Raw genomic sequence first — 13,272 nt, forward strand, 5'->3', positions numbered from 1 at the left:
ATGAAATCTGACATGCACATGAGATACATTCACCTCGAGCCATTTAATTAACTTTTACACGCGTTTCTTGCTTGAGGCTTTTAATACAAGCAGAGGTTTTATGGAACGGAATATTTTTGTATAACATTTATGCTTTTCAGAATAATAAACTAGCTGAATAGCTGTAACTTTGTAATTGAAGCTCTGTATTTGTAATTTTTTATTCGAGCTTCTAATCCGAAGATTTGCGAATAGGGTCAGAGCACAAAGTAACTTTAAGAGAAGATTATTATTAAGATTTTGAGTTCTTGTAGACTTAAGACTTGAAGAGTATTTTACATCAGGTTTTCTTATTACAAATAAGTACAAGGGCTTAATAATTTATATTATATTTCTTCATTTACTTGAACAAAATAACAACCATATATTAAGAAATGTTAGTAGCTCTACATCATAGTTATTCAATTTTACCGTCAATTGAATCTCACTTTATATTTACAAGTAGGTACCTATGCCGTCTGACTCGTTTTAAATCGAATAAAAATACTCTTCGGCAGTCACAAATGGTATTTGCTTTTCAATATACCTCAAGCGGATGCCGTGTGACATATTTTGCGCAAATCTTGGAATATTGAATAGTTCCGAGGTGTCGTGTCCGCTATCTCTGCGAATATATTCCATTTTCGCTCAAAGGAAATCCGCGAAAAATCCATTTCTGTCAGCTTCGTGTATAATCAATCTCGCACTTGCACTCAAATCTCTAGAATGTATTAAATTTATAGAAACTTTATCATTTTTACATGAGATAAAAAATACAATAAAGAATACAATCTCATCAATTTAGTTTTGATTTTCATGTGTAGTTTTATGCATGACAATTAATCTCAGATTGATGATGATGATTGATTGAAAAAATAAAACGACAAATAATCTACAATACACATTTATTAAACAAAAACACATCACAAACACTAGGGTCTAGGTCTACACTTCGATCGTCTGGTTCGTTATATAGTTGATGTCGTCGATGTCTTTATCGTAGTAGCAGTGCGGCTTGGCGGGCGAGAGGCGTCGGTGTCGCAGCATGAGGTATAGCAGCAGGTTGTACTCTGACGTGGCGTTCTGCACCGTGCGTAAGGTGGCCTCTACCTGCTCCTGCCGAGCGTCCCACACGCGGAGCCGCTCTACGCAATCTTTTAAGTATACGTTTAACTGGAATATAAAGCGTCTGCGTCAGACCATGTTTGTAACAGTCAGACTTCTTATGTGGCTTTAGATCATAAACCAAAATAAGTAATTAAACTCTAACAAGAAGCAATGCAAGTAAAATTTGGTCCGCCTAAAGCAAAGGGGGCGCAAAATAAGGACTTAGAAAATTTTTGATCCAACGTCGACGGAGCCCCGCGATCCTATTTCTGTGTAGTTTTTTTTTTAAGAAACCTAACCTAACCTAACCTAACGGCTAACCTAACCTAAACCTGACCTAACGTATCTGTTGATTAGTTACCTACGTGTAATATTATTGGGCGAATATCTCGGCCATTTTTGATTTTAGAGAAAAGTTGTTCCTATAAAACATGCTTATATTAGCGTAATCTTTACGATAAAACAATAATAAATAGGTGTTATAATGACACCAACTCCATCAAAAATTTTTTAAGTCCTGCGCCCCCTTTGCTTTAGTCCAACCCAATATTATTATAGGAATATTAATTAATAGACTACCTTTAATATCCGTCTTTCCATTAGTTTTCTTTGTATCCAATCACATAAATGTGTTACAAACGCCAACAGAATAAGTAACACTGTAAAAAATATATCAAGAGGTGGGAAGTCTAGCGAGAACCAATTATAAAACTCCGGTGACACCAGCTGCCGAGTTATCGGCACCGGTTCTATAATGAGCTCCTTCGAGCCAAAATCTGGAACATAATACTGAGCTGGTAGGAGCAACAGCGTCACCAGCGCCGTCACCAGAAGGCCGCTGGAGCACCCGTTCAACGGCATCGAAAGCCAGCCCCGCCAGACTCTTCACATCGCTATCCCCATAAACCAATAAATACATAAATAACACACATAAAATTGATTCACGTTATGTGACAATTTGTCAAATGAATTGTTTCCTTTTTTCTGGGCGTCATTTAGACTAAATCATTTTGAAATACTTTTTAAATGTACAATTAGATAGCATCAAATAGAGTTCAAATAATACTTTTATTACTCATTCAAAATTAAACGTACCTTGGTTACATACTTGAAATGTATAATTTTTCTATAACGAGTATCCAATTTTTGATCTGACATGATGTCTATGGACATATTTCATTGTCAAAATGAATTGACAATGTCAACTGTCAAGTGTGACAACTGACAACAATCAACATCTGTGAATGTTGTCATTACGAAGTCGAACAAGGAAGAAATGGTAAAAACGACAAACAGGCTATTAACAATTCATTAATAAACGAGAGGACAAATAAAAAGTACTGTTTTGTAATAAAATGACTTTAAGAATAAACATAACGTAAACTTCACGTAAGTTTTCCACACATATTGTTTGATAAAAATCAGTCTAAAGCACTAGTGTAATAAAGAAGTTTTCCATCTCATTAAGAATTCAATGCCTTACATATTTCTCTCCATGTTTCCTGCACTTTCAGGGTCAGCCTTGTTATGTAGCAAACAACAAAGCAAAGAGCAAACGATTAGTGATACGAAAAAGATTGAAACTATGAAGAAAGTCGTTCTATTTAAAAGTTTGTCAGAGGACTATCAGAAAGCGTTCAGTGAACATAACTATGAAGCCGTATTCGTCGAGCCGTTGGAATTTGTGTACATAAACCTGCAGGAACTAAGTGAAAAACTACAGCAAAACGATTATGATGGCATTATATTGACGAGCCCGCGAGCAATCGAAGCTGTATCCAAATGTTGGTCGCCTTCGAAGTTCGTGATATGGAATTCAAAACGGGTATACACTGTAGGCGAAGCGAGCAGTCGGAAAATCAAACAGATGCTGGGGCTGGACGCGCTTGGCGAAACATGGGGCAGTGCGGAAAACTTGGCGAAAGTGATGAGTGCAGAAAATGCAGCATCAAGTAAGTTCATGTACCCCTGTGGCAACTTGCGTTCTGAAATTCTACCAAATGTATTACAAGAAGCGGGTATCTCAGTTGATGCACTAACTGTGTATGAAACAAAAGAGAATGAACATTTAAGAGAAAGTCTGATTGATCTAAATAACAACATCAACCCGTGTTGCATGGTGTTCTTCAGTCCCTCTGGGTGTGAGTACATCTACAGACAACTGCAGACGTTCAGCAACAAGCTCTCTGTATTACCACACTTTGCGATTGGAAACTCAACAGCACATAAGATAGAGAACTTAGGAGTAGAAATAGCAGGTGTAGCGGCCAAACCCAAAGCGGAGAGTGTGATTGAGTCTGTGCAGCATTACTTTAGAACATTAGAAGCTTGTAGTTAATGGTACAAATATTATATCTATGGTGTTGGTTTTGTATATAATTTTATTGACTGTTATTATTTTTACTCGAATATAAATTTATTAAAGTTTTGTAAATAAAAGACTAAGGTATTGTGTATTCATTTAATCTCCTATTCTAGTAACTAAAAAATCCTATTTAAATACTATAATTAATAATTATAATATTTACATAGTAATACATACATTCTTCAAGCGTAGAGTGAACAGGTACCTTCTAGGGAAGAGCGCTCCATCTTAGACCACATCTCAGCTTAACATCAGGCGAGATTGTGGTCAAGCGCTTCCCTATAACCAATAACAAAAAAAAAATTCAGGATTCACCAAAACTTCTTAATCAATAATACTTATTTTATTAGATTTTTTAAATAGTTTAAACTAACATGAATTATACATCTTCTTCAGTCGGAGGAGGCTGCTGAAGCTGTCGAGACCGTTCTGCGGCATCCCATCTCTTGATAACTGACATATATGTGACAATGCCACTGGCTGTTGCAATGCCAGCATTCACAATAGTAAGGGGCTGAAATATAATACAGCAATTTAAAATAGATCCCTCAAATAGAGCATTGACGACGCGGTTGGCGCAGTGGTAAAGTAACTGCCTACTGAGCCGACGGTCCCGGGTTCGATCCCCGGTCAGGGCAAATATTTGTGTGATGAACTCAATTATTTGTTCTTGGGTCTGGGTGTTATTATCTATATATGTATTTATTAAATATTATATTTATCGTCGCCTAGTACCCACAACACAAGCCTTAATTGAGCTTACTGTGGGACTAGGTCGATTTGTGTAATAATATCCTATAATATTTATTTATTTATTATTTATTGTTTAATTTCTCATATGTGAAAGGAAATCAATATTGCTGTAACAGGTTTTATACTTTTTAGTTGTTTTTATTATTTTATCCATAAATATTGTATGCAAACTTAACTTTAAAATGTTAGCTTACTGCTTCTGATAAAAATGTTTCTTCAAGTATGTATATTGTAATAGGACAGTGAATGTAAATCGAAACAATTTAAGCTTGCATTTCCGTATTGCTTACATCAATTTATAAATAAAATCAATATTGAGAGCATAAAAGTAAATTCCGAAGGTCAGTTGTGACAAAAATTCCGTGTCACACCAACCAGGTAATAGGGGTTAATGAACTCGTACTTAATTATATATTCCTTTTTATAGGCGTTCTTGCATAATTCGCAAACGAATAAATTTATATTATCAGGTTTTAAAACAGAAATCTGTATCATTACTAAATTACGAATTTAGCATTACTTAAATACGAAGGTGACTAGTTCGTTTGAATGCGCTAATCTCAGGAACTAGAGGACTGATTTCAAAAATTCTTTCACAGATCGATACCTACGTAGCTGCGTCCCACCTACGTGAATCATGAGGGAAGCGATGCCTGTATAACATGCTTACATTATAATATGCATGTTTACATTATACATAGGAAGCAGTGATAGGCCACTGGTATTTATTACATAAATAGTATATACCTACTAGATATCTATACCTAGAGACTAGACCATCATAGATCTGCGAACATTTTATATTCTAAACTAGCTTCCGCCCGCGACTCCGTCCGCGCGGAAAAATTAAGAAAAAGTAAGATTTATTTTTTTCTACGTATTTTTCCGGGATGAAAAGTATCCTATTTTATGCCCAGGATAATAAGGTATAATTATACCAAGTCTCATCGAAATCGAACCGTTAGTTTTCACGTGATGCCTTCACATACAGACAGACAGACAAAAAAATTTTTAATCACACATTTGGGTTTGGTATCGATCCAGTAACACCCCCTGTTATTTATTTTTTCAATATTTTCAATTTACAGAATTGACCCTTCTACAGATTTATTATAAGTATGTATAGATAGTATAGGTAAGTATACAATATTGCCACCGTTCGATGCGTTTATAATTTTACCTTAATTTTACGTACTCAATTTATTAATGTGGGAGGTCACAATGAAAAATAAACAACAGGTACAAAATTCATCATCTCACGGCACGAGATTGATGCACAAAAATTCTAAATCGTGACCGTGGTTTGATACCTATTGATTTTGAATTTGTTCTATGTATAAATTATAAAGATATTTTAATGTAGTAAAGAGAAAGTATTTGATTTTATTTTTATTTATTGATGATTAAACGACATATTAAATTAATCCATCGAATATTAAGCAGTGGTGGCGGTCTTCAACTTCAATGAAAAAGTAAAAGTTAGTAAGAAGGTAGTAATAACTTATTAGCCCTTGACGTATGATTACTCATTACTTAGACCTATAATAACTGAAAACGTTTATGTTAATAGCAGTTTACCCCCTGCACGTAGTCAGTGGGGTGCTCCATCTCGCACAGGGCCATGCTGAGGATGCCCGTCACAAGCAGCGTCGCGCCTATCACCGTCGATATTATTATATCCTGTAACATTTCATTTAAGTCTATAAAAATTATTATATATCTTATATGATTAGCTGAGACTTTACAATTATTACGCTAAACGGTCCAGGACATTTTAGGTGTTCAAACTTCAAAGCATTGGTCACGTAATTCATACAGTAGGTACCTAATCAGCGCATGAAGCAACGGTTGTCAAATATTTTGTTTAATAAGGCGGTAATATAAAAATTCACAGGACATAGCCTATAGCACGCATAATAAAGAGGTATTTATCTGTTATGTGTTTTTTTTTTAGAAAGTTTATAAGTGTTAAGTAGTATACCGTACTTCATTCAAACCAAGCAATTGCTTATACTGTGCAGTTTCTGCCCGTCTTATACCTAGTACAATAATGAATATCTGTATTTTTACTCCTAAATAAAATTATATGTTTTAAGTACCTATATAAATTCTGAATTTTAATTGTATATCTTGAAGATGAATTGTTTGCTGAGTACGCTTATAACTTGAGCACAATAATGGCACCAAAGTGCAACATTCGTTGATGAACCCTGTTGACGCAGGTTGTGTACCTGTACCTACGATATTTCTGTATTAAAAAAAAATAGTATGCTTATTGCTCAACGGCTTCCTTTACTTTCCAACTAAATATCCAGCCTATCCTACAGACTATCCAGTAGGTATACTAATACAATTATAAAAGTGAAAGTTTGTGGGGATGGATCATGGATGTAGGTACTTACGTTTGTTATATTACGCAAAAACTATTACGCAAAAACTACTGATCCGATTTTGATGATACTGGTCAATGATGTAGCTTATGTTATACCGCTTACGAATACTTTTTCCCATCGGGGGTTGAAGGCAGAACAGCTATTAAATAGATACTCACAGTAAACAACCATCCCGTAGGAGCATAACTAGTAATGGATAGCGCAGACCCGCTGAAGAGGCAGGCGAGCGTGGCCGCCGACAGCAGCGCCACCACGGCCGCCGCCGACACCAGCCGCGGCGCGCCAGAGCAAGAGCCGCTCGTTAGGTGCAGCACGGACGATATTAGACATAGGATCTATAAGGTCATATCAACTACTAGTGGTATATAAAATGCAAGTAACATTACATATACAGACTGCCGCAGGCCCGCAGGTTAGACGTCGTTGGCCCTGGCCGTGCCTTTCATTTTGCTTTGTTTTTTAAATTCAAGTTTTCTACTATAATTTTCAAACAAGTTCAATCACCTGCGTCCGATCGTTAATTTTTGTATATTTTTTTTCACCGGTCTTCATCGGTCATTGACTAACTACCTATATTGAACCGAGAAAAAAAGTTTAAATCACCAAAAAAATCTTAAAAATTCCGTGCACTCATCAATTAATACCTATTTAGTCACACTTATTAATTTTCTGAATTCCAATCTGTGCATTATTATATATTTTATGAACACATATCCAACAAAAATTATTGTCATATATTTCACCTTGGTTTTACCCCTACACTTAGAATACAACAGCATTCAGAAATACTTACAACAGACACAACTTTCAAAACTCCCTCTGCTGACATAAACAACACATTTTCGCGGTAATACTGCTTCAATATAGCGCTCTCTGAATCCCACGGCCTTACACGAGACACGCTGCGTGCTCCACTCATTTTTACATTTTCAAAACTTTTCACTATAATACCAACATAATCCTATAAAAATTAAGCGCTACAATATCGAGCTTAACGTTTAAAATCAATGGAGATAAGGCGATAACATCTAGTGACCATTGTTGATATAAAATACATTAGGATTGTATCAATTATTGTACTCGGCTCTAATTGAAGTATATGATAATCTATCTACGATCGTAGATAATAATATAGTAATGCTTTTACTGGAATTAACAGTTATTGATTTTTGATTATTCATTAATGTGATAGCAATTGGGATGATATATAAGTATCACAGATAGCTCAAAATCATATCAATGATTCTTTTGAGGCCGTGCAAAATTGTAACTGCTCCTTCCATAGTATTACAAAAGTCGGTTCTACCCATGTTCTACCTTGGTTCTACCATTCAATGGCCCAAGACATACAGCACAGTTAAGCCACACCCCGGACACTTCATACAAAATTATCGTTTTGACAGTCACTGTAGAGACTGCAAATTTGTGTGTTACCGCTTTAGGCTGGTTGCAGAGCTTGCTGCTTGACCGACCGTCACTGTGGTGCGTACCGTCGGTCCTGACGATACGCATCAACAATTGTTATGACTATGACACCAGTTGGCACATTTGTGACTAGCGTAAAAAAAAATTCGAAATACATCCGTAAACAGCACAATATCTAAACATTTTCTACGAAAAACGATAGTCACAAATCCAAAATAATAAAATTACTTTAAGTCAATTTGATTAATGTTGTCAATCTTTGTTGCGTATCGTCCTTGCAGAAAAATGCGGACCATTTTTAGGCTGATCGTGCGGGGTGAGGTAAGTCACAGAATACATAATAGTAGCTACGCTACATAACGGACACTCTCCGCCTCCCGCCAAAATTAAACACTTACCTCACCCCGCACGATCAGCCTGAAAATGGTCCGCATTTGTCTGCAAGGACGATACGCAACGAAGATTGACAACATTAATCAATATAAATTTATAAAGAATAGAAAAATTTTCTATTCTTTATAAATTTATATTTATAAAGCATTTGAATGCCATAAAACCAAAAAAATATAAATTCAACATTAATCAAATTGACTTAAAGTAATTTTATTATTTTGGATTTGTGATTACCGTTTTTCGTAGAAAATGGTTAGATAGGTATTGTGCTGTTTACGGATGTATTTCATCAGAAAAACGCGATATTTTTTTTACGCTAGTCACAAATGTGCCAACCATAAAGCGTTAACACACACATTTGCAGTCTCTACAGTGTGACTGTCAAAACGATAATTTTGTATGGAGTGTTTGGGGGTGTGGGTAAGTGTTTAATTTTGGCGGGAGGCGGATTGTCCGTTCTGTAGCGTTTAGCTACTATTAGGCCGCCTGTGGTTTACGATAAAAAATAAAACGCACACTAGTATAAAAACCATATAATATAATATGTATTACATTAAAAGTTAAAATTAAACGATACTCGCACAAATTTGTCAAGTCCACACATCAACACGATCATTAATTTTTATCGTAAAACAACTTTTACGCTTTACATAAGGCAAGAGGACTGAAGCTGCATACTTATTTCATAGATAACATAAATTCTGCGGTCTGTGACAATTCCCGTAAACATACTTGTAAAGAATAAATAGTAAGGAGTTAAAACTAGATCGCAGTTTGTATTAGTGCGTACGCGCGGGCAGTATTTGGGTACATTATAAAAACATATAGGGCCAGATCTGCACCTATCATGCATGAAAGCTAGAAAATTAAATCTAGCATTTATAAATATTCTATTCATTTTGTGGGCAGTGTCGTAACAACATAAACTTAGAAGTTAACTGCATTTGCGCAACAAAGTCATTATAAATTGATCACACAGAAAACAAATATTAACTTTGCGAGTATCAGCTATTAAGCTTACAAATAATGTGCTTTGTCATTGAGTAATAACAAAGCTTAAAATCCTGGGCAAGCGTAAAGCAGCTATCACACAATTTGCATGTATGCAAACATCATAAACTTTTTCTCTTTGTTTCAATGTTTCATAGACTACAAGCTTTGCCGTAGCAGCTGGCCCGCAAGCTAAACTATAAGACCGCAGAAGTATCGCTAGACCGTGTAGGGTGTACAATAACAAGTGTTACATAATTAAATGCTAAACGTGACTAGACAATAAATACATTAATACGAAACAACTAAAAACTTTGTGTATGAAGTTAAAAAACTTGTGATATGTACACTACAATATAAAAATAATGCTTTCACTGGAGTTACATTATTGATTACATTTATTAGTTATACATAAGATTAGATAATTTAATAATAATTACCAAAGTTGTTTTACTATTTCCAAGAGTATTTCCTTCACCGTACATGGTCCTGGAGCTATTTATAATAAACATCACTATGACAATTAACATTTTTAAACTGATCATTGAATATAATATATAAACTGACACAGACTTCTATAAATATCAAAATTAATTGCTTTAGCTTCAATTCTATCCACCTTTAACTAAAATAGGCATGACGAAAGATTTTGAAATCCTCTTCCATAATGTGTGGTGTGTATACGTTTACTATACAAGAAAAACCCTATATTTCGGTAATATACTTAAATTTAACGAAGATAAAAGCCATTTTTCAAAAAATATTTATTAACTGTGCCAAAACAGCTCGCAGGTGTCATGTGCGTAGGTGTGACGTCACTCACGTAAATACGTAATTATTTGTACGCATTGCGAAGAAAATTAAATAAATATTTATTTAATATGTGTTATAGAAACGAATTTCAAAGTTTATAAGTGGTGTGCAGTATTGCAGTGTGAATCCACATAAAAATAATGCTCAATAATATGTTAGTAATTATTTCAAGTGAGAAAATAATAAGAAATGATTGTATAAAGTGGGCGCGGAGAACCCCCGAAACCACGTATTCGTGAATTCGCAATTATATTTCTGTTCTGAGTCGATAAAGCATACGTGAAACAAAAGAAAATAAATAAAAATGCGTATTCTCAACATATTCATAACAACAAAATACATCTGACGTGAGTTGTTTACTTAAGCGTGACGTCACGAGTGTTTTAGTCAAAATGGCCAACTGCAGAATTTCAATGTTTTATTGAAGTGAAACTTCTTTATCGGGGTTGGACAAAAATTTAGTGTAACATTTTTGCGTTACGCTGTAGGCGTGACTTTTTTGCGTTACGCCCGCGCCGTAGGCGTGACATTTTTGCGTTACGCGCCAACTTTTTCTTATCCCTGTTTCACTTCTTACGTGTGTACTCTAGTACACGCACAAATTTTTTTTATTGATAATCTCATTAATCTTAATGTTTTTTAGATTTTTAATTCACTATATTTAATTTTAATTTGAAATTAACCAGGCTAGCAAAAATAGTGGATTGGAAATTAATCTCGATAAAACAAAAATAATGACTAACCACACTGTTACACCCATCTTAGTTACTAGATTCCCCTCTCGAGTACGTAAATAAATATATATACCTAGGCAAACAGATTTCTTTTAATAAGGAAAGAAATTTTGAAGAAGTAAACCGAAGAGTGGCGATTACGTGGAGCAAGTTCTGGAGTTTTAAAGAGATTCTTAAATCGCAACTTCCGCTAGCAACTAAAAAAATAGTCATGGACACAGCACTACTGCCCTGCCTCACTTATGGGTGCCCAACATGGACCTTCGACCACAAAACTAGATATAAAATCCAGACTTCCCAAAGAAGAATGGAAAGAAGCTGCCTAGGCATCAGACTTAAGGATAGAATAAGGAACACCGACATTCGGAAAAAAACAAAAGTACGTGATGCCTTAGATTTTTCACTGAAGGGTAAATGGAAGTGGGCGGGTCACTTGGCTCGTTACAAAGACAACAGATGGACCCTCAGGTCAGTGAAATGGTCGGGGCCAAGAGGCACCAGGACAAGGGGTCGACCAAGGGCCCGATGGGCTGACGAAATAGTAGCAGTCGCTGGCGGAAATTGGCTGAACTTAGCCCAAGACAGGGACAAGTGGCATTCTTTGGGGGAGGCTTTTACCCGTACGGGGTCCATATAGAAACCTACCTAGTACTTAAATTAACTTTATTTAATTGTATTATCTTGATTGGTATCTAAACTGTTCTAATATTGTACTTAAATTGTAACTGAAACTCTAACTAACTATATCTTATGGACAAAATAAAGCTTTATTTATTTTTATTTTATTTATTTATTTATATTTAATTTATTTATTATACATTTTCCCTTGAAAACACTAATATGATCATTTATGGATACTGTTGTCATGCCTATTACTTAATTCAACATAAAAAAATCAACAAATTCCAGATAGCTCCAGGACCACAACGTCATATCGTCAGTAGAAACGTTCTAAGCTCATGGCGCGAGTACGACAGAAAGACAGTACAAAATTATCTCTATAACAATACTTATGTTTATCGGATCTTACGCTAACTTCCCCACACATTACATGTAACATATTATTTAATATGTTTGTATTGCTTTGTGTCAGAACCAAATATTTTATGTAACACTTCAATGAATTGTGTATTTTTTAATAGAAATTACATCTTCTACAATGTTTTATAAGAAAAATACAATCCTTATGTTATTGATTTTTTAAAAGGAAGCTCTTCGGTCAATATTTTTAGAATTGAAACAAAACATGTATTGTATTCAACTTCATTTACAACTCGATTTTTTTAATAACATTTTTACCTTAAGTTGGGGCTTACAAGTTCTGACATATAGCAAGAAAATATTCAATTCAGATAATAAATGCATAATATAAAGTGCCTACACAATGGTACAATAAACACAGATCACCTAACTAAAAATTACCCTTTGGATACATGTGTACATACCTCAATAAATATACTTATTGCACTAACACTATAATGCTGTATGCAAAACAGTACCATATGAACAAGAAACATATATATCTTATGAACGACAGAAAGCAGAACTTTATGTTAAGACTAAAGACGCAGGTTTGAATACAGGCTTGTGTTTGATCACATTTGAATGTTATAAAAAACTTTAAACACATAGTTTTATATTTAAAAAAATATTCTTTGGCTTTAATACATTTTGTATTTTAAATTATATTGGAAACTTGTTTTTCAATGTTCCACATGGTACTGTTTTGCTTTTCTTGGGAGAAATAATAAATGTCGGGAAAGAAAAGCTTGTAAATACAGACACAATATTCTAATTTGTGCAAAGTACTATTTAAAATGCTTACAATAAATAAATAACTTAAGACTACCAATATGGACTAGCATCAAAATCAGACTTGAGTTAAATTAAAATACTTTAATATAAAATATAAATTAAGATACAAATAAAGGAACAATAAAATGAGATCTTCACTAAAGCTTAAAAATGTGTAAAAATTGCAATACAAGTAAAAAAAAAATTATGCTTGCAAAATTATACAAATTAAAAAATTCTTGTATTTATAATTCTTCTTATCTTCCATGACAACATGCCTTATTACTATTAGAACTGAAAGCAAAACGAAGCTTTTCACACACTAAAAAGTAACCAATCTGCTCATACTGCTCCATACATCGCAAGTGTTAATATGAAATACAAAACTCAACAACAACACATCCTTGCCTCACACTACGATCACACCGAGATCAATAGACTAACACAATGGACGTGAGCTTGTAGGCGAAAATCTAGTGGCAGTTTT

The 13,272-nt window shown here is 34.5% G+C and overlaps 3 protein-coding genes across 3 annotated transcripts; 1 reads left to right on the top strand and 2 right to left on the bottom strand.

The window, feature by feature from the left end:
- Positions 1-963: 963 nt before the first annotated feature.
- On the bottom strand, positions 964-2,389 carry LOC123699203. The gene is made up of 2 exons (XM_045646100.1): positions 1,705-2,389; positions 964-1,191 (listed from the first exon to the last, which is right to left on the bottom strand). The coding sequence occupies exons 1-2, from the start codon at positions 1,984-1,986 to the stop codon at positions 964-966; spliced, it is 510 nt and encodes a 169-aa protein (XP_045502056.1). The 5' UTR covers positions 1,987-2,389.
- LOC123699202 (uroporphyrinogen-III synthase-like) lies at positions 2,356-3,564 on the top strand. The gene is made up of 2 exons (XM_045646098.1): positions 2,356-2,514; positions 2,640-3,564. The coding sequence occupies exon 2, from the start codon at positions 2,711-2,713 to the stop codon at positions 3,461-3,463; it is 753 nt and encodes a 250-aa protein (XP_045502054.1). The 5' UTR covers positions 2,356-2,514; positions 2,640-2,710; the 3' UTR covers positions 3,464-3,564.
- Positions 3,565-3,572: 8 nt separating this feature from the next.
- LOC123699258 lies at positions 3,573-7,695 on the bottom strand. The gene is made up of 4 exons (XM_045646177.1): positions 7,430-7,695; positions 6,795-6,971; positions 5,822-5,998; positions 3,573-4,004 (listed from the first exon to the last, which is right to left on the bottom strand). Exons 1-4 carry the CDS (start codon positions 7,553-7,555, stop codon positions 3,870-3,872), a joined length of 615 nt encoding a protein of 204 aa, XP_045502133.1. The 5' UTR covers positions 7,556-7,695; the 3' UTR covers positions 3,573-3,869.
- Positions 7,696-13,272: the final 5,577 nt, after the last annotated feature.

The sequence above is a fragment of the Colias croceus genome, chromosome 17, assembly GCF_905220415.1.
Source record: "Colias croceus chromosome 17, ilColCroc2.1".
Classification (NCBI taxonomy): domain Eukaryota; kingdom Metazoa; phylum Arthropoda; class Insecta; order Lepidoptera; family Pieridae; genus Colias; species Colias croceus.